Below are 18,892 nucleotides of genomic sequence, written 5' to 3' on the forward strand. Positions count from 1 at the left end.
CCACCCCAAGCTACTTAGAGTCATTAAGCCCTTGTGTCAAGGTCTGGGACTGTGTCTACATGTGCGACTAAGCATCTGCACTTTTCAACACTACTGCAATATGTTTTGGGGGAGTGGGGACCTGAGGACATCCATTGCTAAGAATATCTTCTGTACTGCAGCATAGAAGGCATCCTTAGGAGAGATGATAGAGAGAGAAAATGTTCAGCAGTAATAGCATTTTCCACACTCTGTTAGATTGCCCCACAGGCATAAATCAGAAAAGATGAAAAGGGGGACTACCTCCTTCTTAATTGCAGAGAATAATGATTCCAACAATCATTTCCACCCTCCTGTTTTCCTATGGATTCTACCGCTGTCCCCATTAAACCAGACACTTTCAAGAAAATAAACTACTTCTTTCATTTGTCCACCTGCTGCCCAGAAAACTGAAACAGAGGAAGTTTAGATTGGATATAAGGAAGAAGTTCTTTACTGTAAGGGTGGTGAGGCACTGGAATGGGTTGCCCAGGGAGGTTGTGAATGCTCCATCCTTGGCGGTGTTCAAGGCCAGGTTGGATGAGGCCTTGGGTGCCATGGTTTAGTGTGAGGTGTCCCTGCCCATGGTAGGGGGTTGGAACTGGATGATCTTAAGGTCCTTTCCAACCCAAACTATTCTGTGATTCTATGATTCTGAAACAGGGAATACCTCACCATGTCAGCAACATACACCATGAAAATCACATTCATTTATGATGAAAGAGTTAAACCCTTAAAACTTGTTTCCTAGAAATGAAGCAAAAATGAGAGCCCAAACAAAGGTTCACCTGATGTAACTGTCTTCCTAACGTAATCAGCAATTAGGAATTTCAGTTCCCCTTCAATTGCCTTGCAGTGCACCCTTCAAACACAGCATGCCCTATCAAACCTCCTCCCAGTAACTTAGCTTTGGGTACTGCTATGTTTTTCACTTTATTTCTTTATTTGAGTAAGCAAATTGGAAAAAAAAGGGGAAAGAATAAATCATTTTGTGTTCTCTTTCCTATAATAGTCATGCCTGGATGCTTGTAAGTTAATTTTCACAGCTTTATACAGCTGAACAGAAGTTTCCGAAGATGCAGAGTTTGAAGTGTTCAAAATGAAACTAGATATTGAGCTGTTATCACCAAAGCACCACAGCAACACTGCAAGTCCCTTTTCTAGCCAAAGGAGTTCCTTATCTTGAGACTCACTGTTTCACTTGTTAGCCAGATTCTCCTTCTGTCTGTGAGCATTACTTTATCAGCAGGCAACCGCCTACATCGAGGATCGTAATGGTACTTACCAATGAACAGAAAAATCAGAAGGATTACACTTCTATCCCAATGTTGCCTTGTATCTCTCCTCTGATTTTATCTAAGCTTTAATTCCTGTAGCACCAACCACTGCACTTACCTGCAATTTGCCCTTCTGTTTTCTGGGGCAAGCACTTGTCAGAAAAATCATAATTCTTTCTATTATGTTTTAAACATCCCCTGGTTCTTAAAAATAAGTAACTCCTGACATTGTTCCTTCTCATAGTCTTTTGTTCACTGCATGTGACTGTATCCTGTCTTTGGATGATAAAATCTTAGCAAGGTGTGTGATTTTTGTGGAAGTCCCTTGGATAGTTCCTGTGTATATATTCATTTTCTCTTCAGCAGTGGCATACTAAGGCCTCAAAGTCTTATATGAGTCCAACCCAAAGGATAGATTTTATCCTGGCAAATGAAAAGAGAATTGTAACCTCTAGGGTTTTGCAGTCAGGAACACAACTGTTTCATTTCGAAGTGTTGACTAACAAATGCTAAAACATAACATAAAAACCTTAGTTTATAACTTATCTGAGAGAGAAAACATTTAGAATGAAAACAGTAGCTGCTATTTAAAAAGGTTTTTGTCTTTTTTTGTTAATTTAGAAATATTTTATCGTGGAGTTTTATTCTGATGGGTAGATTGAGATGGGCTCTTAGGCAGAAGCTCTTCCCTGTGAGGGTGCTGAGGCGCTGGCACAGGGTGCCCAGAGAAGCTGTGGCTGCCCCATCCCTGGCAGTGTTCAAGGCCAGGTTGGACACAGGGGCTTGGAGCAAGCTGCTCTAGTGGAAGGTGTCCCTGCCCGTGGCAGGGAGTTGGAGCTGGATGAGCTTTAGGGTCCCTTCAACCCAAACCATTCTATGATTCTATGAAACAACGTCATGAAGATTTCCACCCTTCCTCCCACTTCCTCCTTTTAATTTGTTCAATGTGAATAGCAAAGGATTGGCTTGCATTCCTGCAGTTATGAGTGAGCTAAATGTTGGAAGCACACAGACATACTACAAAGGTAGAAAGGTACCTGTAGGTGATGAGCTCAGGTGGCAAAGTTAGTACCACAGAAATTTATACAGCTAGAGGATACCGGTCTTTTTCCACTGCAGCTTTGTTGTCTGTGTTCAGTCAGTTAAACTCTACTCATTCTACAAAGGCATCATAGAAAGGATTAAATGTTTTTAAGTGCTTTATAATTGCCACCAGCTTAATACTCCAAAGCAGAAAGTGCCTGCTAGCTTTGCTCCTCAATAACTGTTGTGTTACTGGGCAGCTGACTCAGGCTGTAGTTCTATGCAGTATCGACTGCATTTCCATTAATTTCCCGACCTTTCCATTAATCACTGATCAGTTTTCCACACGAGTCTCCTTACAGAACAGCCTTAAAAACTAACAACTGTTTTTAAAAGCACTATGTCTTTCCCTTTAAAAGCACTAAGAGCAGCCACACAAAGCTCTGTGCCAGTAAAACTGGGAGCAGAAACAGGGAGAGGAAAAAAGTTGGAATTGACTAGGAAAACACTATTGCACAAAATCTGCACCCAAAACCGATGTGATTATGCAACGTTGTACAAGACGGAGATACCACTCGAAACGCTTTAGTTCACTTAGCAACTGATAAACTGATGTCTCTGTCTCTTACTTGTCCACGTAAAAGCACCTGTAAGCATGTCTGCATTCATACAACTTAATTTGCAGCTACAGAAATGTTGGGTTATTCTTGTGCTTAGGTACTTTCCACCTGACACCTTCCAAAATGCAGATGTGCTACAAGCACCCAACCCCTTCCCTTCCCTCCTGCAAATATACTTTGCCAAAGACACGTTCATGGCACAGAGCATTTTTCAATGTATCTGCCTCTTTTTCACTGCCAAGATTTTTTTCCAGCCCTGTCTCTTATCAGTGTTGCAGATATCTGACCAGATTGGTTTTGCCAATCCATTTTGATTTTGTTCATGCATAGCTCCCATAGCATCTATGAACACTTTCAGCACGCACTGGAACACCAATACTCTCACTGTTTCATTATAATGTGGTTGCAAAGACTTCTACGCATTACCTAACCAGTTTTCCATCTCCTGCAGGGGATTATTGCACACAAACATGTCCAGTAAAGCAGAAATACAGTTCTTAACTCTTATAATCCAACATTTTAACTGCTCAGCCAAAAGGTAACATTACAGCTTCTAGAGGTTTCCTTTACTCCTCTTAACCTTTACTTCACATATTGTAATTTTTTTAATGTAAGGAACTGTTAGATAAATGAGTCAAGGCTACATTGTATTTAATTTCCTTAAGCTACCAGTATGTTGTACAGGGAATTTTCACTGTAATTCCTTTTGTTATTTCCAGGAGAGCAGCCAAAATACGTAACTATATTACATGTCTCTGGATAACATTAAAGTAGTGCCTGATCCGTGTATAACCTATCTATAAGCACAAAGTACAGCTTGCTGTGATTTTTGTGTCATTATAGTTGAATTTTTTCCTACAAGAAAAGCCCCAAAACAATACAGCAAAGTCCTTTTTGCTTCTAAATCATCCATGAAATTATCCTGACTTTTGCAGCATGTTTTGTGAGTTGTAGCCTGAATTGAGGGGAAAGAAAGTCAGTGGGCATCCTTCCGTTCGAAGCAGAACCAGATTTCCCAGCTCAGCCTCAAACACAAACACGCTTTTATAAATAACGTAGCCAAGTTCCAATACCATTTAAAATTCAATATATTCTGTGAGTTCAGAATTAGAAACATTTACTCCAATTTGCCTGTTTCACCTGAAGACAAATAACTCATTCCTGACGTGAAAAATAAGACTATCAATATCGATGTGATGCTCTACCACTTAGCTAAATAAACACACTCTGGATATTGCAAGGCTGAGTAAGCACAGCCCTGGCACAAGTTTCAAAGTTACTGGAGGCATAACATTTAAACCCACTGCTCAGAAGGTCTACTGCAACCATGCTGACCAGTCCCATCTGACCGTGCTCTGCCCCCCAGCAGGCACAAAACAGACAGTGGCAGACATCCAAGAACAAGACATCTGGAGACAGAAAGCAACAGAATTTGAGGGAGAAAAGAGCGTGTGAGGCCTCTAACAGAAAAACAACTCCTTGTGACCTTGCTGAAGGCCACCTGAGATGCTGGTCAGGTCTGGGGCTTCCTACCTCGAGCTTATTGAGCCCAAGATGAAATGTTGGAGAGAAAATGATCTGCATTTGAGGAAATTACACTTTAAACCCCTTACCTCACTAGTCTGGGTTAACAGTTCAAAAAGCGAGGTGAGGCTCCAGAGCTTCCCTTTCATACTGATCCAATACCAAAATCAGCAGAGCTCTCCAGCAAGGGAAGTATTCCACTTACATGGCTCATGCTGCAATCAGCAAGTGGTATGGAATGTAATAACTGGGGTTTTTAATGAATCAAAATAACATCCTTGTTTTTACGTTGCTTTTACTATGACCAGTTACTGTCATCAAGCAGTGTATTATCAAGTCATTTTATCACCATCAGGCCTTGGCTTTTAGGAAGCTGGAAAAAGCCCATTTCCATTCTCTTTTGTTGCAGGCAGGTATGGAAGCAAAAAGCAATGACCTAATTCAAGACCAGAATATGGATTATCTAACAGCTGCTGCTACTTAGGTATCATTTTCCTGATCACCTTCAGCACTGCCATTACTGTAAGTAGATACCCTATCATCTTCCTTAAATTAATATGAATTTTATCTCAAATAACTGGGGAGTGTTTCAAAGGGGTTTCAAGCTCTGTTGTCAAGCCTTTTTATCTGAACCATTAAAAAGAAGAAGAGAAAAAAACCCAAATGTGTCATTTGGGAGATTAGAGAAGGAAAAGATGACTTTATCAACACTTTCAGCATATGCATAGAGCTGAGACCTGCCTTGCTTTGTGTCAGCCATTTTAAGTAAACAGCTTTAAAAAGTGTTAGGCCATGCTAAATGAGATGAATTCAATGAAATATGGCACTTTCTTTAATGCTGATAGATAGCCAGGATGATTTTAATAGAAGTTATATTCTGATACAAAGCATATTTGCCCAGGTGCATCAGTGAATCCTGACTAAAGAGAACGCCAGGAAAAAATGGATGTAAAATAAAAATAACAGCTAAAAGCTATTGCTGCTATAATTTAATATATTTATAGCAAGAGCAAAAAGCAAGCACATTCGATCATAGGATCATAAGATACTAAGTAGCATCTCTAATAAATATAAAGAACTACTAGTACGGGGAGAAGATGTTACTATCAAAATACATATTCTTTATGAAATCTGAAATGCTCCAAAATTCCAGAAGGTGAAAGCAAAGGATTTTTGACTATTAATAATTATTGAGATACGCCAAATTGGTTAAAACTCCAATAATTTGACCCTAGACTTTGGTGGTTTGAAATAAACCCAGATTATATGTGGAGCTTCACAAGAGAATTAGGAATTCAGTATTATGTCTAGACTGTTAGCACATGCAGAACAGCGCTGATCAAATTCTGCCACAGGCTGAGTTGTTCTGTCTTAAACCAATAATTGGGCTTAAATCCCTCAGGAGGCTGTATCCCTTTATAATTCATTCACTTTATACCTCTTTCTTTTTTGCACTTCTAAAGTAATTTGTAACATTAGACATTTTTGGTATCTGTATCTGCTCTTAGGCTTGAATTGGCTTGGACTGTGATTTTGGAAGGGAAAGGTGAACACATTGCTGGAAGTAAAAGACAGAAATTATAATGGTCACTCCATTCTCCTTGAGACACTCCTTGGAGTCTGCACTTTTTTATGCTCTATGGTTTGATAGACATATTTCTGAGGAAAAAATGCAGAACAAATGAGAAAAGGAAAAGCTCCACGCTTGCATGTCTGATTTCACACATCAGCAATCCCAGATGCACTTGAAATGTTGCGTTGCCTAACATGTAAGTTTACTTTTATATTGCCGTGCAATTCATTTTTAGCCTATTTCAATGGTTTAGAGAATTGTGTTGGTCCTTTTCAGCTGATTAGAGTTATTCCTAAGTGGCTCTTAGCAAGCATGAAAATCAGAGTGAAAGGGATGAAATGCACATCAGCCGAGGAGCCGAGACAGTAAAATATTATGAATTAAAATTACTATTCAGAGATGAAGATGCTCACAGGCTTACACTCTGTACAAGCTCTACACCTAGGCTTGGATTTTCTTTCTCTTGGATAATTTGTTAATGCTTCTCAGGATAAATTTTGAAGTTATTATCATGGGATACTTTATTTTACTCTTCTTGAAACCAAACTCATACCATTAGCAAAGGAAAACCACTGTCATTTGAGAGAGAGAAGTTGATCAATGAAATGAGTTGGTATAGATTCAGTCTTCTACAATATTTCTTACAAATACTACCATTATAGTAAGAAACCTCCATTGCATCTTGGTCAGAAGACCAAAGCTGAAAGGCTGCAAGGTCTTTCAAGGCACCCTTGGTCAGAGAGAACACACACATTACCGGGTTGTGTGTGAAGCAGATGACTCCATCCCACGGCCAGATTGCAGGCAAAACCAGCTCCAAAGTTACCTCTGCTTCCAAATTAGCATTGAGTGATAATTCATTTAGGAGTCTTCTCCCAAACTGCTGTTTATCATTTCTGAGAACACAAAGGCTTTGCTCAGCAAAGCTGAAGTGCAGAAATTTGCTGAGGTTCATTCTTTAAATTGCCATTACTTGAGACAAAAAGTGGAGTTGATTTACATCCTCAGCTACAGAGAGCTGTCAGAATTAGTTGAATATTACTGCACCAAGCTCCTGTGTTAGCTGGGTTTTGTGGACTGGCTTGCTAGCACCTCAGATCTCATTGTTTGCATTGACTTTCTTTCTCCAGTATAAAGTATTTTTCCCACTGACTGATGGAGGGGAATGCAAACCATGCTACATAGCATATTCCTGATCCTTCTAAGCCATACAACAGAACACAGTATCTTTGTGAATGATCACTGTGCTGGGTTTTGTCACCTAGTCACATTTTTTAACTACAAATTTGTATACAGGGAACATATTTTGTGGCAGAAAATCACTTCTGAAAGGATGAAACTTTTCAGAATCATGTGAGCTATGTTGTTCATCGTGCAAAACATAGAAGCAAGGCAGAAAATAGTATCTCCAAGGTCATCGTTTTGGGCAGTATTCTCCAAGGCAGGGGTATATACTATCTGACCTGTCAGTCGGAGCTCTGGGTACCGGAGTTTGAGAGCTGGGCAATGCTCCTGTTTGGCATGGGCAAACTTTCTTAACAAAAATGTGCCTCTACCTTCTTATATATTTAAATTGCTTTTGTACTTCTCCCCTTTTAGCCCTTCCAGCTGCAGCAATGTTCTGTCCCAAACTGCTGCTGTTCATGCCAAGCACTTTTAAGTTGCACAGTAATTTTGTCACAGATAACACAGGTGCCTTCTATTCAAGGTAAAATCATGTGGAAGGAGCATTTACGAGATGCTTATCTGGTCAGACAGCATCTCCTATGTGCAGGCTCTTCTGTCTCATTGAAACCCTCTTCCTGCCAGTGGTTTTCAAAGTTATTTAGTTTATAGGATTTTCCTAATAATCTCTACAATGTTTTTCCATTTCCATCAGCCAGAACTGATCCGAACAAAAGAAGTTGTTTAAAAAGGATTTTTCTACTCTGGATCACTGCTAAAAGGTAATTAAGGGGCAAGGCTGGATGAAAAGATTTTTGCTTTCTGTTTTTTGATTCCAGTGCTGACCTTTACATGAACAATTACGTGTGATTAGGGAGTGCTTTTACAGCTGATTACGTTCTGGCTATCTATTATATCTGAACGGCAAATCTGGTAAAACAAGACTCCTGTCCTTCTTCTAGAAGGACCAGAGCTACAACTCACAAATTGCACTTTTACATGAGCTCAGGAACTACTACCTGGAAGAAAACTGAACAAAGCCCCATCAGAGACTTTAAACACATCTTAAACCATTCATCTGTGTAAATGTAGCCCCTGACTGCCAAAACCAGGTGACCCTGATCTTACAGGAAGGAGAAGGGTGATGGTTGTACCCAAGTACTCTGTTGTAGCTGGCTGAGGGCCAGGTCTACTCCCATTGGGGTCCTTTGGATGTACACACAAGCTGTGCTCTGCTGGCATGTCAGGTTGAAGATGGGTGCACATTCTTCCCTTTTCTATTCAGGAAAGAAACCCATATGTGTGAACACGAGCTCCACCACATCCTCTGGGCTTGATGATTTGGGGCTGGAAACTTCCAGGCCTTTCTGTTCTACACTGGGATGCAATGGGGTGCCTACACATACAGAGACTGAATTTCTGTGGAGTACAGCCAGTAATAACGCTGCTTTGCAATGTACCTACCATATCACTACCCTGAGATAGAATCATAGAATCAACCAGACCAGAAAAGACCTTTAAGATCATCAAGTCCAACCTTTACCCCAGGACTGCCAAGTCCACCATTAGACCATGTCACTTAAGGGCTTTATCTACACAGTTTGTAGGGATGGTGATTCCGCCACTGCTTAAAAAGCTATAAAAAAGAATGCCAGAATTTCATTTTATAGCACCCACCTTCCCATGCAAGGTTAAACAGGGCATGTTTGAAATCAGCCATAAGCTACCTAAGAGCAGAAGACAGGGAAATACAGTGTTTTAGCACTCTGGGCAGCCTATATATGTCCATACAGGCCACAGCCAAGGCTGCAGCTTATGCTCTGCCATATAACCACTCAGTAGGTCCCTTCCCCAACATCCTCTTACGCCAACTATTATTTTTCCAAACAGTACCCACGTATATTTTGGTGGACAAAAAATGGTGGTGACTCTTGCAAAAGGCAGCATGGAGAAAGTAACCTTGGTGTGGCCGAGAAGGGGAAGACACCTTTCAGATACAGTGTGTGCCAAGCCTCATGTCCACAGAGGACAGAACAGCTACTCATGCAGATGTTGGCTCCCCCATGCACAGCAAAGGCAACCTCCCTTTTTGAAAGAAGGCAGCTCAATTTTCTAGCAGCCTGGCTGACCAGACTGTTGTGCCAGTTACAGAAAGGGATGGTGGAAATGAGGCACAAATCTGGTTTTATTGACTTCACAAGGTGTTAAAAACTGAGAATGTGGAAAAAAGAGAACATTTGATACCTCAGAAATAGCAGTCTGGGTAGCAAAGTATGCATTTTATTAGCACAACTTTGACTTGTTTGGTGATTTCTGAAATCTACAGGGAATGTTGGCTAAGAAATGCCGTAATTTTTGCTTATGACATTTGTGTATGATTATATACACAAAAAGAAACGGGCAAGGGAATTATACTACCGCTGGATAATCTGTCATGATGTTTTCAAGGTGCTGGAACCTCAAGAGTAAGCTACACCAAACGTTTCAGTACGGACATTCAGAAGGAGAACCCTCAGTTTCGGTGCCAGATTGTGTCTGCTCAGAGCACCAGGGACACTAGGGGTCAGCATGGGCGCATCTACATTAGCATTGGTAATGTATTGGTAAGTGCTGCCCCCTCTGCTGCAGCTCACAGGACGGAACAGACCTGAATTTGGAAATCAGATTCTTTTATGGAAAAATGAGCTCTTGGACGACTGCGAATGGTGGTTCAAGCCACATGCCCCGATTAGATCTAGTCTGAAATAAACTCTCAGGACTCAAACAGCAACTACAACTATTAGCAAGGTGTACACCAATGCAGCAGGATAGGATGTAGCATGGAGGATGCTACTGAATGAAAAGTCACCCCAAAGTTGACGTTAAGGATGAGCATGGAACTCAGGGAAAGGTGCACTGAGGAGGCCAAGAGGTGCAAGACAGCAAGGATTACTAAAAGACATGCAGAATCTGCCTTTGTTTCAGTATCATTTGTAGAATCTAAGAGTTCTTCAGGCACATGAGGGAGGAAGGAATAATAAATGGTGAAGACAGAGTGTAGTTAAAGATCATTTCCAGCTTGAAAGCAAATACTGCACCTCAGTTATGGGCAAGCAGATAATGTGAATTCTGAAGGACATGGAGTATAAAATCACAAGTCTAATAGTGTTTTTGTAGTAAATCTCTCAAATCAGAGTAAGACCCAATGATGGAATTAGAACAAATGGAAATACCTAACTTGAGCAGAAGAATGAAAACTCTGTCTTCCACTGGTGAGGCAGCTGATTTTATGGACAACAGATTTTTCTGTACTTCATTTCCCATTGGCAGGTATTACGTATAAATTCTCACTATTTTAAGAAGGAGAATGAATTTTGAGGGGAGAATAAGCAGGTCAGATGAAAAGCCTTGCTTCTTTTTATAGGTAGAAAATGAAACAAAGCTATATCACACACTGTATTCTCAGTGGATGCAAACTACTACTGCCAGAGATGCAAGATGACCCATGATTCTGTGCAGCACCAACAGCACTTAGCTAATAAATCCTGTAAGATATCTATTAAACCAAGGTAGTGCTTCACATCTGCATAGATTTCAGTTACACAAATCAAGCTTCTCCTGCATAGGACTTTCTTCTAATAGAACATTTTGGCAAAAAAGCATTGTATATTTGGGAATACAAAGAAATTTAAGTAATGAATTGGTTCATTACTAAATAACATAGGAAAAGTGTCAACGCAGAAAGAAGAAGTATGTGACACCTGTATTCTGTGTTTGTACAGGGATAAAGCAAGATGTTGTTATCAATCTCATCTGAAGGAATACCTCCACTCTAAGCGTAACGCTGGAGAATGTTAAAAACTGGCTCCTAAGGCTGCCCTTCTTTTAAAATGAGGTGGCAGAAGGTTTTGTGTATAAGCATTTTTTCAAAGCAGGCACAAGAACTCAGCAGACCACTGATAATGATTTCCTTTGGTGTTCTTTGTTCATTAGATCTCAAAATGTCAAGGCAACTTCTAAGACTGAAAGGCAGCAGGTCCTGTGCTATGAAAGGGCAAATGAGACAACCTGGATAATTAAAAGCCAATAAGCCTGGCATCTATCCTGGCAAAATAATGGAATCATTCCTACAAGTCTCAATTACTGAAGGATTAAAGAAGGGACAGAGAATTAATGCCAGTCAACATGGTTTTTTGGGGGAAAAGAGACCTTGCCAAGCTAGCATGACATCTTTGAGGAGATCACAGGGTCCAGGTGCTGTTCTGTACTGCCTGCTTCCAGGAAACAGTTGGGATGGCAGTGAAGTTCCCTGAAACTGGAACTTGTCTTAGGAGTGAGATTATAAATCAGCAGGACATGAAACACCTGCCTGCCAGTTTTACTGGGCACATAGTGTTTAATTGTGGTTTGTTTTTTTCCAAGAACTATTCCTCTTTCTTTCATTCACGGCGTGCAAATGACAAGCTGCTATTAAACACCATTATTCAAACTTAATAGCAAAGGGAAGCTCTTTGAAGAAATGTTCCTAAACCTCATTTAGAGGAAAGAACAGTTACTTTGGTGCTGGTCTGAAAAAGGCTGAGTTTCAGATTCATTTCCTACACATTAAAATGATCCGCTTTCTAAATCATTACCATAAGAAGTTCTGCTGCTTTGCAAAGTCCAGGATGCAAATTCCTGCTACAGCACCAGTTTGTGATGCTTCTTTCAGCCATCCCAGAAGACCTAATTTAATTTCTAATCATTTCACCATGCTTAACACATTTTTCTAAATTACTCTTGCATTTTGTACTCGGAGGGAGTACAGGCTGGGTTTTGCTTATAAAGCTCTTCTCTTTCATTGCCATTGTTCCCTATGCAAAGGGAATGAAGCTAAACTGCACAGAGAACTCAGCGACCAGCTGCTTTCAGTCCATACCATATTCCAATCATAATAAGGCACATCCTCTTGATTTCATATCTTCCATACTCACAGCTCCAACCTCTGCTGCATTACACAGAGAAGCACTGTACCTCATTTGTGCCTTCTGGGTGCAGGGCATTTTTCAGGATAGCCCAGTAAAATATGCGAGTGCATAAGTTCAAAGGTGTAGAAAATATGCCCATTTTGCTCTTATTTGACTATATTTTCATCTTATATAGAGTAGAAGAATGGTATAATTAAAGCCTTAAGCTACTTAACATTATTACTCACACTGTCCTATAAGCAAATAGCAAAAACAATGAGAAAGACAATAGTATGCACTAGGTATAGATTGCCCAAAGTTCTTAATCAATACATCAGATATCCAAAGCACATAAATAGTGAATTTAAAACCGCATACACTCCTGAAGAACATGAATTATATTCTCAGAGCTTGTTTATAATGAGCTTTTAATTAGAGAGCATGTCTTCATATCTTAATTCTAAAAGCAGAGAAGATACTAGCTGGTAGGTAATTCTTAAAATAACATGCTTTAAGGTACATTTCTTTTATTATACCAGAACTGTAAAGACTCCTTGCTTAAAGTCATTTATGTTTTACTTACTCACGGCAAGACAAGTGTATGATAAAGGGGATTCTATTTCCTTTGCCACCAGTAAGGATGTATATGGGACATCTCACTAATGGACACCTCCTCAAAAAACTAGTAAAAGGTCAACAGAGGTAACTTCACTGCTGTGAACAAGAACTAAATACACTGTAGGCCTATCTCAGATTGGGAGATACTGACCAGATCTTCTTCCATTATTTAATTGTCTAATTGGCCATTCTCCCATGCTGTAGGGAAATGAAAGGCAGCATAATGCTTTACAAAATGTCTGCATGCAGTTCTGTGTAAAAGCTTTTGCAGTACTTCATAGCACAGTCCCTCATGAGAAAGACTGTTTGCTTGGACAGCATCCAGTAAAATCTGATCAATAAACCTCTCTCTATTCTTTAATTCAGCAGCTCAGCTTTATTTAATTCTCCACTGCTGTATAACACATTGCTGCCCAGGCTACCTCTCTGCTTGGACCTTGCATTTGTCATTGTTAGGACTCAACAGGAACTTGATCTGATTACCTGGTTTGCTTTCATTTGGTTTACACTGAACTTCTTCAACGCATTCTGCAGGAAACCATCCAATATGTCCCCGGGTGCTGCCTTCCCAGAATCCACCTTCTCCAATGCTTAAAACTAAAGAGAGACAGACACAGGCAGAAATCAGACTTTTTTCTCTTCTCACTTAAATACCAAGATTAGTTACACAGCACATTCAGTAATAACTGAGCATCACATTGTAAAGGCAAACATTGTACTCAGACCTAGTACCCCAAAAATGGGCACAGAGTAACCTTTAAATGCGACCCTCCCTGATCACCTTTGGAACCTCTTCCTGTATTTATTTTGTCACAAGTTTCCTTGGCCTTCACATGTTTCTTTCCATCTTCAGTTTTCTCATTGCTGCTTTTATTAAGGATAAACGCAGGGTCATACTATGACCAAAAATAGTTGTCTTGCCTGTTTAAATTACACTGAAGTGCTGAACCCATTGTAATACTGAACCCACACTGAAACTGGGGGGGTCATGATCCATATTTTGGTATCTCATATGCTTTCTACTTCCTAAAGAAACATACTATTTTATTTAGTAGGCAGCTCCAGAGATTTGCAATGTAGGTTGATTAATATCCTTTAATGGTCTGAGTACACAGCAAACACTTCAATATCCGATCAGTGCGATACACAACATAGAGGTTTTAACATGCTTCAATGATTTTTCCTTGGTAGAAGAGAATGACAGTAGAATCCCAGACTGGTTTGTGTTGGAAGGGACCTTAAAGCTCATCCAGCTCCAACCCCCTGCCACAGGCAGGGACACCTCACACTAGACCAGGTTGCTCCAAGCCCCATCCAACCTGGCCTTGAACACTGCCAGGGATGGGACAGCCACAGCTTCTCTGGGCACCCTGTTCCAGCGCCTCAGCACCCTCACAGGGAAGAACTCCCTCTTAATGTCTAATAAATAAGCCCATGGAAGTTGTCACAGCACAGATCCATTAGCTGAGTGCTACCCAAGGTAACTGCCCCCGCTGAAAATCTAGGCTAATCAGCCCAAGCACATCTCTCTGCTAACGTTTGCATCATTGTAGTCCCTGACCCTGACTCCAATTGAACTCTGTGTGTCAGTGGAATTGCTGTGACTCAGTGGCACTGTATTTGAACTTGCTTTGCACGACTGCAGAGTAAGATGAAAATTAAATCAATGATGGGGAGGGGGGAAAGAGAAAAATCTTGGTAACACCTGAGAGGTTGAGAGAAGTTTACTTTGACACACCAGGACCTATAAAACTGCATTTGAAATCAAGTGTTTTACCCAGTGCAATCCTAAGCTATTTGTGGTATTACTTACAAAGCAGGGAGATCTCTTAACATAGATATTTGACAGAAAAATGTTTTTCAATGTGTCAGTTTTGAGTCTTTTAAAGTAGTAAATTCAGAGATACAGATTTCATGAGCTGCATATTTACACATCCCTGTCAATGAGAAGTACACATTAAGCTCCAGGAAACAGATCCAGTCAGGCAAAATCCTGCACCTGGATGAGTCCCAAATGCACAGTTCATCAAGCCCCCGCTGACATACATGAGAAACCTGATGCCTACCCAAGTAGTTCTTGGATAATAGAGGAGGACCTTGGAAGACACCCACAACTGTACAGTGCCACTGAAACTGAGTAAAACCATTTTGGTAAGCTTTTTCTTTCAGTTACCTCACACCTATTGTTATTGTCAACATAAGCAGACACCACTTCATCTCTAAACCTAAATGCAAGCAAAAATGAAGAAACCAGATCTGTGCTTTCATTGTATCACTAAAATAAACATTATATAAATGAAGATATGAATACGTCTAAATTTGGGGCATAATTCATGAAAAACACATTGATCAATTCCAGATGTTCTTGAAAACATCTCAGACCTGGGCACATTAACACACAAAGTCGATCTGATAATTCAATGTTACATGAAACAGAAGCCCCATCATTCATCCAATATATTTAGGGTATTCATCAGCTTCCAGTATACTTCTCACAAGGTAACCCCTGTCCACAGAAGGATAGAATATATTTCTTATATATAAGGAAGCATGAACATTTAATTAATAATATCTATGGATAGGATAATTACTGTAGGATCCTACTGTACACTGATTTCACTTCAACTCATACAAGTGAGTGTAGGATTCCAGCCAAGAGAAATCTCAAAATGTCAGGCAGTGAAAAATTCCTACTGCAACTAATTGGGGTTTTCTGAGGAGAGTTTGCAGCACTGAATCCCAGTCCTGATTTCACTCCACAAGCTGCAAGACAGGGAGAACAAGAACTACTGGTAGTATCTTCCAGTAGCTGAAGGGGGGCTATAAGGATGCTGGGGATGGACAAGGGGTAACAGGTTCAGACTTAAACAGGAGAAATTTAGATTGGATCTAAGGAAGAAATTCTTTACTGTGAGAGTGGTGAGGCACTGGAATGGGTTGCCCAGGGAGGTTGTGAATGCTCCATCCTTGGCGGTGTTCAAGGCCAGGTTGGATGAGGCCTTGGGTGCCATGGTTTAGTGTGAGGTGTCCCTGCTCATGGCAGGGGGGTTGGAACTGGATGATCTTAAGGTCCTTTCCAACCCAAACTATTCTATGATTCTACTTCAGAGATGGAGAAAGACATCCTTAATTCCGGGTTCTATTAATCTGTCAGATCTGCTATTGTGACGTTCCGAATTACACGGATATTTCCATCTCCAGCAAGCGCTGTAAGAAGGAAGTTGGGTATTTCACACCCATTAAGTAATGTGGGTATGGCAGGTCAGACATTCAAATCAAGATTTGCTTTGTAAGTCTATCTGTGAGTGCAAGCTGAAAATTGATTACTACAGAGTAAAACCAGCCCCATTTTAGATCGTTATTACATTAAATATTAGCTATTACTAATAGCAAGAGCAAAGCAAAAATAAGCATAGTCCTGCCTGAAGAGATGATGCCTATGGAGAAGAGGCTGAAGAGGAAATGAGGTGTTGTCATATTGCAGACAGCCTTCACAATTCTGGGTCAAGCCTCTCTAGAGATTACACCCACAACCAAAGTGACAGTATCTTTGGGTTTACTATCAAGTAAAAACACCCTTGTTGGTGCCCAAAAAGGAAGGGAATGCCTGGTGGAACTGCAAAGGCACAAAGATGACACAAGAGGTAAATAGCAGGTGACAGGGATGCGGCTCATGTGCAGAGATGGAGACAAATTGCTGATGGGATGGAGGAGAATCCCGTATGGCCTGATCCTCAAAAGGTACAAGTTGAGATCTCAAGGGTTCTACACTACCAAAAACTTGAACTCATCTTTTTAATACATTTCAAGTGGTGCCATTAGCAAGAAATTCTGCAGCAGGAGCCAAAGCCTTTATAATCTACATCTTGCTAAAAACCGGCAACACTTCGTGTATTCCAATGTGGAAACTGGGCACTGGAAGGATAAATCAAAAAATATCATTTCTCTTTTGTCCCCCTGAAGGCCTTTTTAGAATGAGGCCATTTCTTTCTTTTCCCTCTACAACAGTGCTTAAGAGACACATTGTAATAGATGATTTGATACCAGCAAGGGATATTCTCAACATTTTCCCCTCTGAAGGACATGACAATGGTAAATCAAAAGGATAACTTCCCCAAAATTAATAATTAAGCTTTAGCATTTCAAGCACTCTTTTTTTCCTTTGCTTTTAGGAAAAACAGAAGAAACTTAAACAGGGGAAGTTTAGATTGGATATAAGGAAGAAATTCTTTATTGAGAGGGTGCTGAGGCACTGGAATGGGTTGCCCAGGGAGGTTGTGAATGCTCCATCCTTGGTGGTGTTCAAGGCCAGGTTGGATGAGGCCTTGGGTGCCATGGTTTAGTGTGGGGTGTCCCTGCCCATGGCAGGGGGGTTGGAACTGGATGATCTTAAGGTCCTTTCCAACCCTAACTATTCTATGATTCTATATGGTTGCTATGGCAGGAGCAGGCCGGAATCTCTTTACGCACACCGTAAATTACACAGAGAATCTGATGGTGGAAGAGTAAAATTAAGGTTCTGGTAACATCAGGAATCCTGGCATGTCTTTTCACAACAACATATAGTTTAAAACAAGAACCATGTTCACTTATAGGAACCAAACTGCAAACCAAAATTGGACAATGACCAAACAACTGAATAACAGGAAAAAATATCAAGGCAGGTGCCAATCATGATCTTCTATGTTAATGTCTTCAAAGTATTATACTTAACATCAGCCAGGTTCTGCTTTGCCAAAGTCCAGAGAACAACACAAAAGTATATACAGTGCTGAGCAATCATAGGATGCTTTGTCTCTTGCAGCTCCTATAAGTTTATTGACACTGTATGTATTGTAATTAATATTAATGACATACTTCAAACAGCTTCATTACTCAATATACTACCAGAAAATCACTTTTATCAAAACAACACTTCAGTTTTATCCTTCCACATTACAGCTCCCTTCATTATCAAGAAATAGAGTATATTTTCCATCAAATAATGGGGCATTCTATCTGTAAACTCCTTGTGACACTCAAACTTTACACATGACATAAATGAAGGTGAGCACAAGTCATAACTTCATCTTGCTCACTCTTGAAGAGTGGGTTTAGTTTAGATTGCACTTGATTCCTTTACTGCTGTTTGCTCCTGACAGATATCCCTCCCTCCCTGCGATTAATGAGGAACAGGATCCGTCTGTTCTGCCTCATGGGCAGAGCACTTCCAGCTTTCAAAGTCTTAATCAAGAGAGACTGACATAACTGGAGATCAGGATTGGAAAGGAAGTCACTGTCTGTCGCCTCAATGACAACCGCACACAGACCTCCAGCATGCAAACAAGTGACTGTGCCCAGCTGCCATGGAGAACATGTTCGTGTGCAGGCCATGTACAATCTGGAGGGGAAGCCTTGTATATCTGCAGCTAATGATTTGGTATAATTGACCTAAGCAGTGAGATTTGACACATATTTCTTGTAGTGGGGCAGCAAATTCACCAGTTCTTTCCCATCTTTTCCCAAAGAAGCTGTGGCTGCCCCATCCCTGGCAGTGTTCAAGGCCTGGTTGGATGGGGCTTGGAGCAACCTGCTCTAGTGGAAGGTGTCCCTGCCTGTGGCAGAGGGCTGGAACTGGATGAGCTTTAAGGTCCCTTTGAACCCAAACCATTCTATGATTCTATGATCTTGGGCTATGTAACCTCAGAGAGAAACCAAATTAGTAAAACAACATGGAAAGAAAATATTCCTTAGTTGTTAAACATACATTTAACTTCCAGTTTTGCCTCCAAAACAGAAGTGTCATACCCAACTGTGGCTTCAAGGAGTTTAGCTTCCTGCAATCCAAGTGACTCTCTTGATTTATCTGAAGAGCCTTACCTACCTCTAATTCAGTACTTAATTGTCTGCCCCCTCCTAACAGTCCAACTGCCATAGCCTAAGCTTGCAGCAGGTTGTGCCTCTATGGCCACCAAATTGCAAGCAGATAGATGGTAAGACTAAAGAGCCTTAGCTGCAGGCTTTAGGTGGAGGTCACCAGCCCAAACCACTCTCACCACAATCTGTGTCAGGCTAGATCCTGAGTTAAAAGAGCTTTCATCTCTTATCACCTCTACTTCCTCAAGAAAGGAACTGTGCAAAAAACAATGTTCAGGAAAAGGACCTCGGGAT

The 18,892-nt window shown here is 40.7% G+C and overlaps 1 protein-coding gene across 2 annotated transcripts in view; it reads right to left on the reverse strand.

Moving 5' to 3' along the window:
* Positions 1–18,892, reverse strand: part of SHANK2 (SH3 and multiple ankyrin repeat domains 2) — a gene marked incomplete at both ends in the record, with an annotated part of 306,577 nt that overhangs the window by 190,266 nt on the left and 97,419 nt on the right. For both annotated transcript variants that reach the window (XM_080618796.1, XM_080618797.1), the window contains one exon: positions 13,226–13,339. In XM_080618796.1, the coding sequence (XP_080474922.1) occupies positions 13,226–13,339 (114 nt within the window). The remainder of the gene's footprint in view (positions 1–13,225; positions 13,340–18,892) is intronic.

Source organism: Psittacula echo, assembly GCF_963264785.1.
Source record: "Psittacula echo genome assembly, chromosome: 5".
Classification (NCBI taxonomy): Eukaryota; Metazoa; Chordata; class Aves; order Psittaciformes; family Psittacidae; genus Psittacula; species Psittacula echo.